Source organism: Hirundo rustica, chromosome 15, assembly GCF_015227805.2.
Source record: "Hirundo rustica isolate bHirRus1 chromosome 15, bHirRus1.pri.v3, whole genome shotgun sequence".
NCBI lineage: Eukaryota > Metazoa > Chordata > Aves > Passeriformes > Hirundinidae > Hirundo > Hirundo rustica.
In genome coordinates, this window is record NC_053464.1 from 9,980,879 (window position 1) to 9,996,941 (window position 16,063).

Below are 16,063 nucleotides of genomic sequence, written 5' to 3' on the forward strand. Positions count from 1 at the left end.
GGAGTTTAGGGATCTTGGTTATTTCTGGGAGCAGTGGAGGGGTTTCGCAGAACCGTTAATGCGATGAATGCCTCTAGGATTTAAGCTGTTGCTCATACTAGCTGAGAATGGATTTTCTTTACACTAAGTTTCAGTTTCCTTCTTGATCTGGTGGTGTGTGACAGGTGGTGATTATTACCTGAAATCTGCATTGCAACAGAGAGCAGATGGACCTGCCACTCTGCTGTTACTTGCCTCTCAAAATCTGTTCTGTCTGCCTAGCACAGTGTTTATTTCAAGGTTTCCTCACGTCACCTTTTTTTCATATATCTCAAAATACTAAATCTAAAAGTTACCTGCTGTTGAAAGAGCAAGTTGTCCTTTGTGAAGCAGCATTTCCCCTGCTCTGTTTGTTTGCAATGCTAATGAAATTCTGATTGACCCTCTGATACAATTTAAAAGTGGAGTTTTAAGCAGATGTTTCTGAGAGCATAATTTTACAATATAAAATGCAGTGTGAGAATGAATATTTGGTGTCAAATCAGAAGGCCTCGTCTTCCTGACTATTTTGCTTTTTCTGTTTTTCATTCTTAGGTTCTCAGACAGCTGCAGCAGGGCTTGGCAAAGTGCTACTCCGTTGCCTTTGAGAAAAGCGGAGCCGTTTCAGATGCCAAAATCACTCCTCATACACTGAATTTTGTCAAGAAGTTAGTCAGCACCTTTGGAGTCGGTCTTGAGAATGTCTCTAATGTGTCCACCATGTTTTCTAGTGCAGCCTCAGAGTCACTAGCTAGGAGAGCACAAGCAACAGCTCAAGACCCCGTGTTCCAGAAGTTAAAAGGCCAATTTACAACAGGTAAATGTTTAAATTTTTTTTTTAAATGTTGCTTTTAATCTCAAGAAAATTTCCCCCCACAGTTCAGCTGTGAGGGCATTCTGCTTTTTTATTCCAATATCTTTCCTGAGAGAAAATTGAGAAAACAGCACCTTTCTGATATTCAGCAAACCTGAAATTGTTTTGTTCCTGTTTTTTGTGCAGTAATAAATGTAATTCAAGTAGAAAACAGACATCAACCCAGAGAATAAATACAATGTTGTATTTTTATGATTGAAAACAGGGGTTTGATCACATGTGTTTAAAGATAAATTAGGTTACTTCAGTATAGTATTTTTGCAATTTACACAGAACTGCCAGCTGTATCTGAGGGACAATAATGATCTCTGTCTCTCTATGATGGCAGAATTTAATGAAATTTTCACCCCCGAACTCCAAACTGATGATTTTATGTGAAGTCTTTCAAAGCAGCCTACTTCTGATGAGTAAGATTACTTTAGTGTTTTGGATAACTAGATTATAAAAATTCTATTACCCAAATTTACATCACTGGTATATTGAATCAATAACTTTAATCAGATCTAATAAAAAAGATACTTAGGGGAAGTAGCTTTTTTGCTTCATTCATTTTCTCATAACCAGTGGTTACATATTTGAGTATCTGATCTTCATTTAAATTTCTAAGAAAAGCTTGATTTGTTTGGTGAAATGTGTTAAGGCCACACAGCTCATAGATGACAGAAAGTGACTCTGATTGGCATCAGTGTTTTCGGTTGCCAGAATTTTGAGTTTTGCATAAATTCTCTGGCTTTTCTTTAAACTTAACTGAGAGTGTTTGACAGGTAGGCTTGGAGTGTTTTTTCAAGCATTTTGCTGATAGTACTGTGGAAAAAAGGGAACTATTGGGAATCCTGTGGAAGTAACTGAGTTGTAGGAGTGACCTACATATCTCGTGCACGCCATGCATTGCATGATGTCCTTTCTGAGGCACAGCAGTTGCATGACAGCAGATAATGAAAGTCCTGAACCATATGATTAAATTTTTACTGGATGAAGTGTACCAGGGTGGGAAATGGAAGTAGAAACACGTCAAGCATACAGGGGGAAAAAAAGTCACTGGATAATGATGAATGGGATGAAATGCCACCAGTCCAAGTGCTGGATTCTGTAGCTAGAACGGAGTAATAACGGCAGGTACAGGTGTCAATGGGGAGAGGAGAGGCTGGAGAGCAGCCCTGCATCAGGGGTCTGGGGATGGTTGTTGTAGATCCCTTCCAGCTGAAATGCTCTACATTAAATACAAGTTTGGACTTGATTTTAATTTTTAATAATGGTTTATAGCCTTTACATTGCAACAGTAGTATAGCCACTTGTTTATTGCTGTGTTGTTGATACACTCAGTTTTGGTTAGATTTATTTTTGGTCTGTCACACTATCTCCTACTTCCTTTCCTGTGAGCATCAGAGAGCTCCGGGGTTTCCAAGGTGTAAAGAAAAAGTAAATATAACGCCAGACTAAAGTCTGCAATATCTGAAGTAATATTTCAAAGCATTAGTTCTAGAGAAACATTTAAGGAAGCTTAATTACAATTCAGTTACAATTTTTAGTTAAAACAAAAAATGGAGGGGATTTCTAGTTTTTTATGCTATTTTTATTTTTTGCATATCTTTGTGATATAGAAAGCTTTTCAGATTTTTTCTCTTAATTAAAGAATTATATGGAGCAACATATAAACCAAAGTATGACATAGGCCTGGTCATAAAAATCATGTAAAGTCATCAAATGCAAAATGTTTCTTAGTAAACTTCAGTTAAATAAGAGTAATCACTTTTTTGGCAAAGATTTCATGTTTTATTTTTCAAGTATGATGAAATATGAATGTCTGCAGGATACCAGTAATTATTTTGCTTAGTGCTAGATTAGATTTTATTTTAATCTATTACATTCAGTGTTTAAAATTACAAACTAAATGTGAAAAAAAGCAGAAGAGATAAAACCAATCAGCATACTTAATAATTTCTGTTATCTAATTTGTTATACAGAAAATGAAAATAATTTTTTTATTGATTTTACAATAACAGTAAAATGTATGTAAATAACTGAATAGGATTGTAATTACTGTACTGAAGATTGCAAGGGCTGTTGTAACATTATGAGAAATCAGTTGTAGAATGTGCCTGATGTGTCCTTCTGTCACACCACAGAGTTCGTGTTTGTTTTTCCCCTTCTCAGTACCAACTGCATTTGGATGATGGACAGATAATTACCGTGGTTGCCATTCGTTTCAAAAGAATCCAAGCTAAGGAGCTGTCTTGGAGTAAAGTTTTTGTCAATTATTCCCGGATTGATGTTGACTGCTATGGTTTATAGACTCTTTCAGCAGTTTGGTTGCATAATCATTTCCATCAACATCAGAGCTGTATTTGGATTCTTGTTTGGAGCCACTGGAGACTCTCACACCATTTCTTTTATTCTAAATTCTTTGTCTGCAGCAGTCTGGACTGTTGGACCTGTGATAGGTCATCTTTATCCATCCTAATGTTATATTATAAAAACAAATTTTACTTTGAATTTTTTTCTAGATCTTCAAATGCATAATTCTTTGACCATCTGTTCTTTGTTCTCTCTCCTTTTCTGCTAAACCTTTTGACATCAAAGGATAGAAAATGCTGGAAAATGCTCCCTTTGAGAGCTCTCTCAGCAGTGAAAGCAGCAGAAAAGCTGCGTCAATTGTCCTTTTGTGGGCAGATGATAGTTTAGAGTTTGGATCAGCTTCTTTCTGCAACCCTCTCTCCACTCAAGCTGAATACGAATGGAAAGTTTCAAAATACACCCTTGAAGGGCACGGTAATTTCCTTGAGACTTTGTCACCCAGCACAATGACTCCTTCAGTAGCTCTGTAGTCAGGAGGAAGCTCTTGAAACCCAAGTGTGGCTCTGAACTGTTCAGAGAGGGCACAGGAAAGAGCTCTGTTCATTTTCAGCTTTTTTAAGGTTTTTTTTTTTTTTCCTTTTTGCTCAAGAGTGAACATAGCATACTGTGGTAGCTCTTCCTTTGCTTCCCTTGTAATTTTTAGATGAAAAGGATGTTTTCTAGGAAATCCAGATAAAGAGATGGATAATATTTGACCTTGGTGTCGGGTCTATGCAGTCTTGGTTTTCTGGAGCTGAGTGATAAACCAGAGTGATAAACATTTCTGCTTTCCTCTCACTGAGATCTTTCATCTTTATTGTTTTTTTCCAAAAGTTCTTGTGAGATTGGAAAGAAGTTTTGGAAAGCAGAGTATATGAATGTTTGAATAATAACTGCAAAAGCAAGACAGCACTTCAAATTTGGAGAATGCTTGGATCTTCTTCAATGTCAGGGGCATAAAGAATTGTCCTGCTCTGTACAGCTGGGCTTACAACTCAGTCCTCAGGGACATCTTAGATGATGGATGTCTTGAGTTTTTAAGCTGGAGATCCTTGAGGAACCATTAATGGAATTGGGCTTTTCCTATGGTCAGGATAATCTTAATCTTCAAATGAACTGTTCCTTGCTCTAAAAGCTTTAATAGCCTGTTGCCTTTGATTGATCAGAACTATTTTCTTCCAGTGTAGCAGAAGGGGTTTTTTTGTATCGTTCTGGGTCTTAGTTTGGAAGTCTTTGTTCTTTTAATGCCATGTTAATGTTGTGTAGGTCAGGGGGACTGGGAGGGATGGAGGGTTTGATACTCTAATTTTGCTACCTTGAGTATGTGTTTTGGTGTTTCTTCCTGAGGAGTGATGGTACAAAATGTGTTAAGAGCCATCAGGATTTTTTTGGGGCGTGTCTCACTGGGAAGGAGCTTGTGCCCCATTTCTCCTTCCATGGAGAGTGGCAAGAAACTTCAGCAGCATTGAGAAGAGAGAGCAAACTGCTTCCACTGAAGTCTGTGTCATGACCTTCAGTGAAAATCTCCATTATCCTAGGATGAGGGGGAAAAACTTCTCATCCTTTTTAGGAATAGGTGGTGCAAGTAGTGAGTTACTTGAGACCAGTGTGTGGTAGCTTGAGAAAGGTGTTTGCCAGTACTAAGTACTGAAGAATTGGATTTTTTTTTTAAACAAAACCACTGTTTATATAGATTAAGGCGTATGCAAAGAAGAGAAACTTTGTACACAAATAATGTTTAGTCTTATATTTCCCTTTCTTCCAGATGAAGTGATTTTTCTTCTCAGATGGGCTCTCTGAGACACGAGCAGAAAGACTAATTGAGCTCTCTGTTTTTCCCATCTGCTGCTGGGAAACAAAAGAACAACAAAAGTCCTAAAACAGGCATTCAACAAACTAGAGCTGCTCTTGTGGTGAACTGAGTGACTTTTTTTTTGTGAGGGATATATATTGATGCAAGTTTTTACCTCTTGGCTGATTCACATTAGCACAAAAACTAGTTGCAGTTTGAGGGTACTTTCCTGCACTTCAGAGATTCGGGAGATAAATGATGCAATAATTTTGTCACTTTGATGAAATGATTTACTCCCACTGCTCACTAGAGGGTAGACTTGGGATTTTAATAAGAGTGTTTTACAGTGATATTGCAATAGATGCACTGCCCACAACAGGCAGAAAAAGAAAAGGGAATATTACATCCATAAATATGAAATTGTTTTTTTCATTATAGACTTTTTTCTTGCAGAAGTGGAAAGGATTTTGTATGAGCTGTTTTTTTTCCTCTGCTTTAGGCTGGTAAACTTAGGTCTTTCTCTGAAAGCTTTTAGCATATCAGTTTATTGTGGATACACAGTGAAATATGTTGGGTTATATGTTCTCTGATATTCATTTAAGTAACAGAACAGCAAAATGAAAGCAATCCTAAGGTGCATTGTTTTCTCTGGCATTAGAATCCTGGATTAAAAAAAAAGAACTTAGAAGAGTGTATGTATAGATTGACAGGAGCTCTGCTGGCTAAATGAATGTTTTAAGTTGTTTGTAGGAGTAAGTCTTTTGGACAATTAGAGTTTTGAGTGGTTTAATTGTGGTTGAAAATAACTTTTATATGGAGTAATTGCTGTGTGCACATACTTAATTCACTCTTGGCACAATTGCAGGCAGATGCTTGTAGCGTATTTATGTGGTCAAATTTTCTGAGCAGCACTTGTGTTCGCTTGTTTTTTGGTAATTTTGTCAACTTAGGAAAATATTGAGTATACATAACATATTGAAATGAAAATTCTGCAAGAAAATTTAAACCCATTTTCAAGACTTAATTTTCTGTTGTATTGAATAATACTGAAGATTCTGTTCTGCTCTAGCAGTAAATCTTAGAAATACTGAATTGTCATTCTCTCTTTTTTTTCAGTTGCTTTTCACTTGAGACATGTTGAACTTAAAATGGCATCTTCTAGGGAGTGGAGATGAGTTTAAAAATTCAAGTCTGTTGGCTAAGTTGCATATCTTGGGATGCCATAACTAATGAGGTTCACAGGGAGTAGTTTGTCTTCTTATCCAAGTGTGTTTAATCTTTCATTGTGGTGGCACTGAAGTGCTGAGCCATCATTTCATGTATGGGGTTTTTTCATTTTCCCTTCTTTTGGGAAATTCAAAGACATTTATTTATTTATTATTTGCTTTGTCTGAAGCTGTAGTGAGAGCAATGTTGGGGGGATGATGTTGGTGTGGCCCAGAAAACGCTCAGTACTGCAGTGATTTCTGTTACAGAATTACTTGCATCATGTACTGAAGTCCATGTATTGACCTTGAGAAAGTTCCTTCTTCACCTGCATGTGGATTAAAGGAGATATTCTCACTCTGTAATACTGTTAATATTGCAGTGGAAAGAGCAAGCTGTTTGCATAATATTGTCATTTTTCGTGGGCTGCTGTGGCTGTTCTTTCTGTAGTGTCTTTCAGTTCTTGTCTAAAACAGGAAAGAACAAGAATTTTATTTCAGCTGAGAAGAGGATAATAATATAATTTTATTATATTATATAAAATAATTTTATTATTTGTCCTGCTGTTCCTCACATGCAACACTCTCTGTTGTATCCTCAACTGGGGCTTTTAATTCTTGTAGAAGTAAAAATTCTCTACTGACTTAAAATAAATAAATAAATGACTTAAAATGAAACAGGTAGAAAATTATAGTGCTATAAAGTAGGCCTACTTTTTCTCTTTCACTAAGTGGTCTGATCTAGTAATTTGGGGTTTTACTGCTTTTTTCTATGCAGTATGTCTGGTTGCAGTATATAGAGAATTCAATACAGTAATAGTATTTAAATTTTTCGCTGTATGCTTTTCAATGTTTGTGTGACTGAAACATGAAAATCTTAGGAAGTTCAATATGTATTTAACAGAATATTTGTGAGTTGTATACAGAAAAGAGGTAGCAGATTCTGACAGCTTTAAGTTATTGTTTTATATAATGCTAGGACTTTGCTAAAAGGTTCTCTAGAGAACAAAGAAATATGCTGTCTTTTAAAGGCAGTTCAGCCTAGTGGGCATGTGTGTGTTTGGTTTGCACTATTGAATTGGGTAATTTGGTTTTCCTGGCTTTTTTTTTTTTTTTTTTAGATTTTGACTTCAGTGTTCCAGGATCAATGAAACTCCACAACCTTATCTCCAAACTAAAGAAATGGATCAAAATTCTGGAGGCCAAAACTAAACAGCTTCCAAAGTTCTTCCTCATAGAGGAAAAGTGCCGCTTTTTAAGTAACTTTTCAGCTCAAACTGCGGAGGTAGAGATACCTGGAGAATTCCTTATGCCAAAGCCAACACATTACTACATCAAGATAGCGAGGTAATCTAAAAATTCCTTTTGGTAGCGTAATTCTGAAAGTAGAGAAGAAAATTAAAGCCCTCTCCATCCGTCCATCCATCCACTCTACAAAAGTAGATGGATATTTTGTAGTAGATATATATTTTATATATGTGTATTACGTACGTAAAACTTTAAAGTAAGACGTTTTTAATTTATCCTCCAATAATTTTACACTTGATCACTGAACACCTTCCCTGTTCGGAGTACGTTTGGTTTTCCTGTACGTTGCTGTGAGTTGAGATTCGTGCTTTTATCGCAATCGCTGGAGACGCTGTTGTCCGAACCCCTGACAAAGGTGTCACCAAATGATCCCGGCAGGTTCATGCCGAGGGTGGAGATAGTGCAGAAGCACAACACGGCGGCGCGCAGGCTCTACATCCGCGGGCACAACGGGAAGATCTACCCCTACCTGGTGATGAACGACGCCTGCCTGACCGAGTCGCGCCGCGAGGAGCGCGTCCTGCAGCTCCTCCGCCTCCTCAACCCCTGCCTGGAGAAGAGGAAGGAGACCACCAAAAGGCATTTGTTTTTCACAGGTACCGCAAAGAGAGAGATCTGCGTTGTTTTTAAATGTATGTTGTGATCGCTGGAGGTTTTTTGAGTATTCAGAAGGTAAATTCACATCTGTCTGGGTGATTAGTCGTGTCTGGAGCTGTAGCACCCCTCTGGAGAAGCTGATTGCATGAGATCTGGGGTGCTTTTAGAAGGCTTATGTGCGTTGCTTATGATATCAAGTGCACTTGTGAGTATTTAAGGCAGAGATGCCCACTGAGCCTGTTGGTGTGGAAATGGGTGCACATACTTCAGAATAAACATTTAGAGACAACTGAAGAGTGACAGAACAAAACCTTTTCTCCCTGAGTTGTGATATACGAATATTGGATTTCCTTTACATCTTCCACATAACGCAGAAGAAATATTTTTCTTTTTTCTGCTGCATTTCATCTGAACAAAATATCACCCTCTTTCCTAAAGGTAAAAATAGGAAGAATGATGAGTGCTCAATTTTATTTTGAATATACAGTTGATATTTCTGTTAAGAGTAAAAAAAACCCTCTGAGCTTGTAAATTAATTATGAGCATAACATTAAAACCTTCTGCTGATGGGCTTCAGTTGATGATCAGGGTTGGGTTTTACGGGCTGGTGTGTCGGCATTTGGGATGTGGGTGAGCCCAGCTTTGCTTTGCTCTCTCTGCCGCGCTCCCTGCGCAGTGCCGCGGGTGGTGGCGGTGTCCCCGCAGATGCGGCTGGTGGAGGACAACCCCTCGTCGCTGTCCCTGGTGGAGATCTACAAACAGCGCTGCGCCAAGAAGGGCATCGAGCACGACAACCCCATCTCCCGCTACTACGACCGGCTGGCCACCGTGCAGGCTCGGGGCACGCAGGCCAGTCACCAGGTACCACAGCCCCAGGGCTCCCACCCTGGGCTTCCCCAGCACCTGCTGTGCCCGGGGCACTTTCACCCAGGGCTTTACCCAGCACCCTGCTGTGCCCAGGGCACTTTCACCCAGGGCTTTACCCAGCACCCTGCTGTGCCCGGGGCACTTTCACCCAGGGCTTTACCCAGCACCCTGCTGTGCCCGGGGCACTTTCACCCAGGGCTTTACCCAGCACCCTGCTGTGCCCGGGGCACTTTCACCCAGGGCTTTACCCAGCACCCTGCTGTGCCCGGGGCACTTTCACCCAGGGCCTTACCCAGCACCCTGCTGTGCCTGGGGCACTTCCACCCTGGGCTTCTCCAGCACCCTGCTGTGCCCGGGGCACTTTCACCCAGGGCTTCCCCAGCCCCTGCTGTGCCCGGGGCACTTTCACCCAGGGCTTCCCCAGCACCCTGCTGTGCCTGGGGCACTTTCACCCAGGGCTTTACCCAGCACCTGCTGTGCCCGGGGCACTTTCACCCAGGGCTTTACCCAGCACCTGCTGTGCCCGGGGCACTTTCACCCAGGGCTTTACCCAGCACCTGCTGTGCCCGGGGCACTTTCACCCTGGGCTTCCCCAGCACCCTGCTGTTCCTGGGGCACTTTCACCCAGGGCTACCCCAGCACCCTGCTGTGCCTGGGGCAGTTTCACCCAGGGCTTCTCCAGCACCCTGCTGTTCCTGGGGCAGTTTCACCCAGGGCTTCTCCAGCACCCTGCTGTTCCTGGGGCACTTTCACCCAGGGCTTTACCCAGCACCCTGCTGTTCCTGGGGCACTTTCACCCAGGGCTTTACCCAGCACCCTGCTGTGCCTGGGGCAGTTTCACCCAGGGTTTTTCCCCAGCACCCTGCTGTGCCCAGGGCAGTTTCACTCAGGGTTTTTCCCCAACATCCTGCTGTTCCCAGGGCAATTCACCTAGCGTTTTTCCCCAGGACGCTGCTGTGCCATGGGCAAATTCCCCCCAGTGCTTCTTCAGTACTTAGGAAGTTCATTATGTACTAAATAACAGAATATTTCGGACTTTAGGAAAGAGGTAGCAGATTCTGACAGTTAAAGTTATTCTTATATGTAATGTTAAAGGGTTTTCTATAGAAAATAGAAATAGTCAGTAGAGCCTGTATTTTAAAGGCAGTTCAGCTTAGCAGAGATGTATGTGTTTGGTAGGTGTCATTAGATGTCAGACAATTACACGGTGCACTAGTGGTCTTTGGGGTTTTTTGCACTTTGATTTTCCATAATGAGAGCTCTGTATCTCTTTGGAGTTTTAGGTTATCTTGGAAAGATTTTATAAAAAAGAAGCTGTGTTTGTATTGCTCGAAGTTGTTTGGGTTAGTGCAACTGAAAACAGGCGGGGTGCTGATTGATTTTTTTGCTCTCTTGTATAGTACTTTAAAAATAATTAACGGACAGCATGGGAACCAGCATTCTTAATTTACATAAGCAGCTACAGCATGGTATGTGAGGCAGGCTTCCCATGTTCTTCTAATGTTTCTCTTAAAATTGCTGATGGATCCATTCATCTGAGCCAAACGGAAGCAGTTATGCAATCTCACCTGATAAGTGAAGTACTCAGAAAGAGCAAAGCTCTCTCTCTCTCTGTAACCTCCACCAAACAACCAGCTGTGATATATACAAGGTGGTTTTATGTTTTGTTTTTTTTCTTAGGGTTAGTGCAAATTCATACATAAACTGCTAGTCCCATTCCAAATACAACTATTAGAAAATACACAGTAAATACATATTACAGATGTAGTTTAAACAATTTTCTTAGACTTTTTTTATTACAAAATAAAAATGGAAGTGCTATGTAGCATTTGGTTCTATTTTTAGAATTCTTACTTTTGAAACTTTAACAACCATTTAATTGAAGTCAACATGACTATCATGCTTTCTGGTGTAACAGAACAGATCCTAGTTTTCCTTCTTTTTCTAACTAATTAGGCTAGTATATGCTATAGTAATTAAATATTTTGGTAGAGTTTTCTTTTTTTCCTTGTTTTTCCTAAAACGAGATAGAGCAATTAAGAGCAGATTGGTAGTTGCTTTAGGTCAATTTGTCTGTTGCTGAGAAGTGCATTAAAAATGCCTTTTCCCAACTACTCCTTTTGCTGTGCAGGTTCTCAGAGACATCCTGAAGGAAGTGCAGAGTAACATGGTGCCTCGCAGCATGCTCAAGGAGTGGGCTCTGCACACCTTCCCCAACGCCACGGATTACTGGACCTTCAGGAAGATGTTCACCATCCAGCTAGCCCTCATTGGCTTTGCAGAGTTCATCTTTCACTTGAACAGGCTCAACCCTGAGATGCTGCAGATTGCCCAGGTGTGCTTCAGTTTGTTCATTCTCTCATCCTGGATCAGATGGATATTTGCACTGTGCTTTGGAAATCAAAGTTCAACGTAGATAATTAACAGTGCATTTCAGGAGGCTTTTAATATCTGTGTGATGGCACATCATATAGGGAGTACTTTAGCCTGCAGTTCCCATGGACATCAACTCTGCCTCCTGTGGTGAGAGTTTAGAACTTTGTGAAATTGTTCACAGATATTGGAACTCTTCATGTAAATGACTGATAAGTCTCTCTTTTTAATCTTCTTTCAAATATATTGCTTTCAAAATATCTTTGTATTAAATCAATTAGGTGTAAGAAAAATTAAATTTAGAGCTCCATTTTCTTAAAGGGTTATACCCCTTTTCAAGTTCCATTCTCTTTTGTGCATATCCATTGAGCTACAACTCCTCTTAATCATGATTTTTCTGGTTTAACCCAACATTTAAAATGAGGTTTGCCACTTTAAAAAAGAGCAAAGGTGGTATTTAATAAAGTCTCAATGTCATTTTAATGCATGGAGAGCTATAGTCTGTATAGCAATTAGGATTTTTTAATCCCTCTATTAAGTGTTCAGCTGTTTACCCACAGAGAACCTTGGACACTGAATGTTGTCTCAGACGTTTATTGGCAGTGACTCTGTACAGCTCAGGATCCAGAGCAATCTATTCCTTAAGTTTGGTATTACATGTAATTAGTAAGGGGTTTGGACGCAACATTTTGAGAGAAATACCTACCTTTGTGCATGCCACCATTTACAACTTCATTGCTCCAAAGTTGGTTGGCTAAAGGAGTGAAAAGCGAACTCAGTATTAACAGATGCAAAAATCCAGCTGCTTTCGTTTCCACGAATGAGAATCAGTTCCTTTTAATTGCTTCTGTGCATCTTTGTTTAAACCCAGGATACTGGCAAGCTCAATGTGGCTTACTTTCGCTTTGACATTAACGATGCCACTGGAGATTTGGATGCCAACCGTCCGGTTCCGTTCCGGCTCACCCCCAACATCTCGGAGTTTCTCACCACCATCGGGGTGTCGGGGCCCCTCACCGCATCCATGATTGCAGTAGCTCGCTGCTTTGCACAGCCAAACTTCAAGGTCTGTATTCCTTCTGCCAGGTTGTTTGCAGGTTTGTATTTATAAACGAAGCAGCACTTTCTTGGTGAAGGTAGGAACTGAATGATGCCGCGTATTTGTTTTAAAATTTTGCCCTGACGTCATCACAAAGGCCGGCTGAAATGTTGGAAATCTTTGGGAATGTTTTATTTGTTATGTGTAAACGTTTAATTTGACTCAGACTGGACACATGAAAGTTTGCTTTAGAAGCTCGAGACTGTTGGAGTTGGCAGATTAATACCAGTAACCCAGCTCAGTGATGAGAAAAAGTAGGAAATCATTTGTTGCAGGCATTTCTTTTTCATCCACTTCTAGAACTGGCCTATACAACATATATGTGTATATATATTAGATACATATGTGTGGATGTTGTAGTCAGTATTCTTTCCCTGTGTAGCAGAAAATAACATTCCTTGAGAGAGTAATGACAGCAAAAAAACCCTCCAGCTTTTCAAAGTACTCCAAATCTTCGCTCAAGACTTCTGTGTGTGTGGTAAAAGCCGATCAATTTAGTAGAATAATTTAAAAATAGATGTACACAACGGTATCTGTGTATCAATATCTTAATATATGGTATTAATTTCTGTAGGAGTCATTGTGTTGTGTTTTTGTAATGGACACTTTTTATGAAGAGAAATGCCTGGAGAGGAAATAATAAAGATGTTTGGAAGCCACCCTCACCTTGAAAAGTCTGAAATTGCAACGTGGCAGCAAAAGTGCCAAAATGCTGTCGACTGAAATCTAGTTACAGCTCTGTAATCTGATAGAACCTGATTGTTCTTTGGGTTAAGTGCAGTAATCTGATTTTTCTTCTTCATGCAGGTTGATGGCATCCTAAAAACTGTGCTAAGGGACGAAATCATTGCGTGGCACAAGAAGACCCAAGAGGACACCTCCTCTCCCCTGTCAGCAGCTGGGCAGCCCGAGAACATGGACAGCCAGCAGCTGGTTTCACTGGTTCAGAAAGCTGTGACTGCCATCATGACTCGCCTCCACAACCTGGCCCAGTTTGAGGGAGGGGAGAGCAAAGTCAACACTCTGGTAGCAGCTGCAAACAGCTTGGACAACCTCTGCAGGATGGACCCTGCCTGGCACCCCTGGCTGTGACTTGACACTCTCATCAGTTTGGGGTGGGGGGTTTTGTTGTTTTTATTGTTTCTGGTTTTGTTTTGTTTTGTTTTTCCCCCCGCCTTGTTTTTATTTCCTTCTGTTGTTTGTGGTGTGAGCCATATTTTGTGTTAAGAAAATGTGAAAAAAGCTTTCCAGACGATGGCTTACCTGTCACACTGCATTTTGTCAGTTTTCATTCTAGCTGTGTTTACTGTAGTATGGCATTTTTCCTGTTTTTAATTTCATGAAGAGACATTTCTGCCTGTTTAAGCAGTTGATGTGCAACAGCAGCTTTCGCAAATAGATTAAAATGAAGAGAGAAAAATAATATACAGAAAAATCTAATTTTATGATGAAGACTATGAAACTAGTATTGTTAGATTTAGGGTCTGCCATTCCTAATAACTTGCAGTATATAAATTTTTTATACAATAGTAATTAATAAAGTAAAAGAGAAATACAGTAATCCAGTTACTGAGTTTTACTCTGTGAATTTTACTTAATCATTCTCTCTTCATAATGCCAAATTGAAGGCACAGATAAATGCTCTTAACTTTTAAGTTTGCTTCAAATTTACATGAGCAACGTTGCTTTGTACAGACAATTTTGTACCAAATGTTATAGAGGTGAGATTTTGTTAGGCACTGAGAAAATGATGATCAAATTGTGCTGACTTTTCCTGGAGCACAAGCTATGTACAGTAAAAGTGTAAACCATTTAGAGTATTTGGTTTAGCTGTGAACAGTGTTTGGGGGCAAGTTTATAAAAGGATGGAAAAAGTCATCCTTTGATACCTGTATTTGTCTGTAATAGAGAAAAAATGAAATCTTATCAAGTTCTCTTTACTGTTTAGAAGTACAGTAGCTTCTTTAGAATGAATCTGTTCCTTTGTAATTTAAGAAAAAAGAGCAGTTTAATGTTTCACTCATCTTTCTGTTGTGTTAGCATTTTTATAAAACTTCGGTGTTGAGAATGTTAAATTTGTACAGAGTGATTTTTTTCAAAATAAATATTTTATAAAACTCTCTGTGGTATTCATTTATAATTTTTTTAATATCCTGTGAGTATGATTTTGCTCCATTTCATGATGGATGAATCGAGCGTGGCCCTTCATTCCCATGCTCCCATGCTTGGTGCTCCTTTTGTGTCAAAGAGAGTTTTTCTCTGTGGCACTGTGCGTAAGGGGAAGCTCAAACATGTGAGTCCTAAGAACTATATAAGGATTTGGAAAACAAACTTTTTTTTTGGACTTACTTACTTTTACTTTTTAAGGACTTACTTCCTTATCAAAATCGTGTTGGCAAGACTAATCTTATAAAACCCAGTGCTTCCTGCGTGTGTCACAGCACGCTCTGTCTGCAGTCACCGACAGCTGAGCTCAGTGCTTTCATGGCTTGGAGGCAATTGTTGCCTTCCCTTTATTGAGGATCGTAATGTTTGCAGCTGTGAAATACAGCACACGCTGCACAAAGGAGTTGCAGGATCATTTCTTAATCATTTGCACGTCTTGGATATGCCTGAGAGGTGACAGCATTCCCTGACAGGAAATCATCAGATAATTCAGCTCCTTCTCTGTCCATGATAGAAATCTTAATGGGAAAATGCGAATGCCAGTTGAGAGACAAACTTCGTTGTCTTTAGATTTGTGACATCTCTCTTGTTTGTGGCATCATCTCAGATATACTCCTAAAAGATTTTGGGTGTGAGGGAGCAGAGGGTTATTCTAATGAGCTCCCTGACGGTGTTAATGTGCAAATGTTAATACCTGCTTCTCTTCTTTCATGAGCACATGCTCTGGATGTTCCTCAATTTGTGAGAAGGCTTTACACAGTCTTAACCCAGAGTTTTACCAGCAGCTCCAGGAGATAAATCTGAAAGCTTTTAGTTATACATGAGCATCCTTCAGAGCCTGGGGGATATCTGACATCTCTTGTATCAGCAGCAGCTGTCCATTAGCAGGAAAGTGGTTTGGAAAAGTACAGGGTATGAAGTTCCTGATTATCTTCACGAACATGTGACATCTATTTTAGCTGCATTTAATTTTTTATGATTGTAGATAAGGGTTCCCTCTGTCTTGTTCGAGATCCATGCTCAGAATGCATCTTGCTGAGCAGATACTTGAAAGTGAGCTACATTAATTGTCAATTCACTCTAAGTATTCCCTTCAAGGTCTCTTCTCTCAGATTAGATACTACACAAAAAAACCCCATGTCATTACTCTGTAAAATCAGAGAGACTAAGAGAGGTCAAATTTAAAATTCTCTCTGAAATTGTGTGTATGAGCATTATGCCATTCTGACAATCCCTCCTGTTGTGTGTTTTTTAACCTCTGTAGAGTTATGGACAGATTTCACCAGATTTTCATGAGGGTAACTGGTCACAAGTCCTTGACACCAAAGTTGTGCCAGCCATAATTCTGTATAAACCACAGAGATATACATGTTGGTAGACTTTGGCACATGCACCTGTGTTGGTGTGAGTTGGGCTCTCTGGGATGTCAC

At 39.9% G+C, this 16,063-nt stretch overlaps 1 protein-coding gene across 5 annotated transcripts in view; it reads left to right on the forward strand.

Moving 5' to 3' along the window:
- The window catches only part of TRRAP (transformation/transcription domain associated protein), a 76,014-nt gene extending 61,436 nt beyond the window's left edge, over positions 1–14,578 (forward strand). For all 5 annotated transcript variants that reach the window (XM_040078768.2, XM_040078767.2, XM_040078769.2 and 2 more), the window contains 7 exons: positions 574–835; positions 7,345–7,570; positions 7,910–8,127; positions 8,805–8,989; positions 11,127–11,330; positions 12,240–12,434; positions 13,275–14,578. In XM_040078768.2, the coding sequence (XP_039934702.1) occupies positions 574–835; positions 7,345–7,570; positions 7,910–8,127; positions 8,805–8,989; positions 11,127–11,330; positions 12,240–12,434; positions 13,275–13,559 (1,575 nt within the window). In that variant the 3' untranslated portion in view covers positions 13,560–14,578. The remainder of the gene's footprint in view (positions 1–573; positions 836–7,344; positions 7,571–7,909; positions 8,128–8,804; positions 8,990–11,126; positions 11,331–12,239; positions 12,435–13,274) is intronic.
- Positions 14,579–16,063: the final 1,485 nt, after the last annotated feature.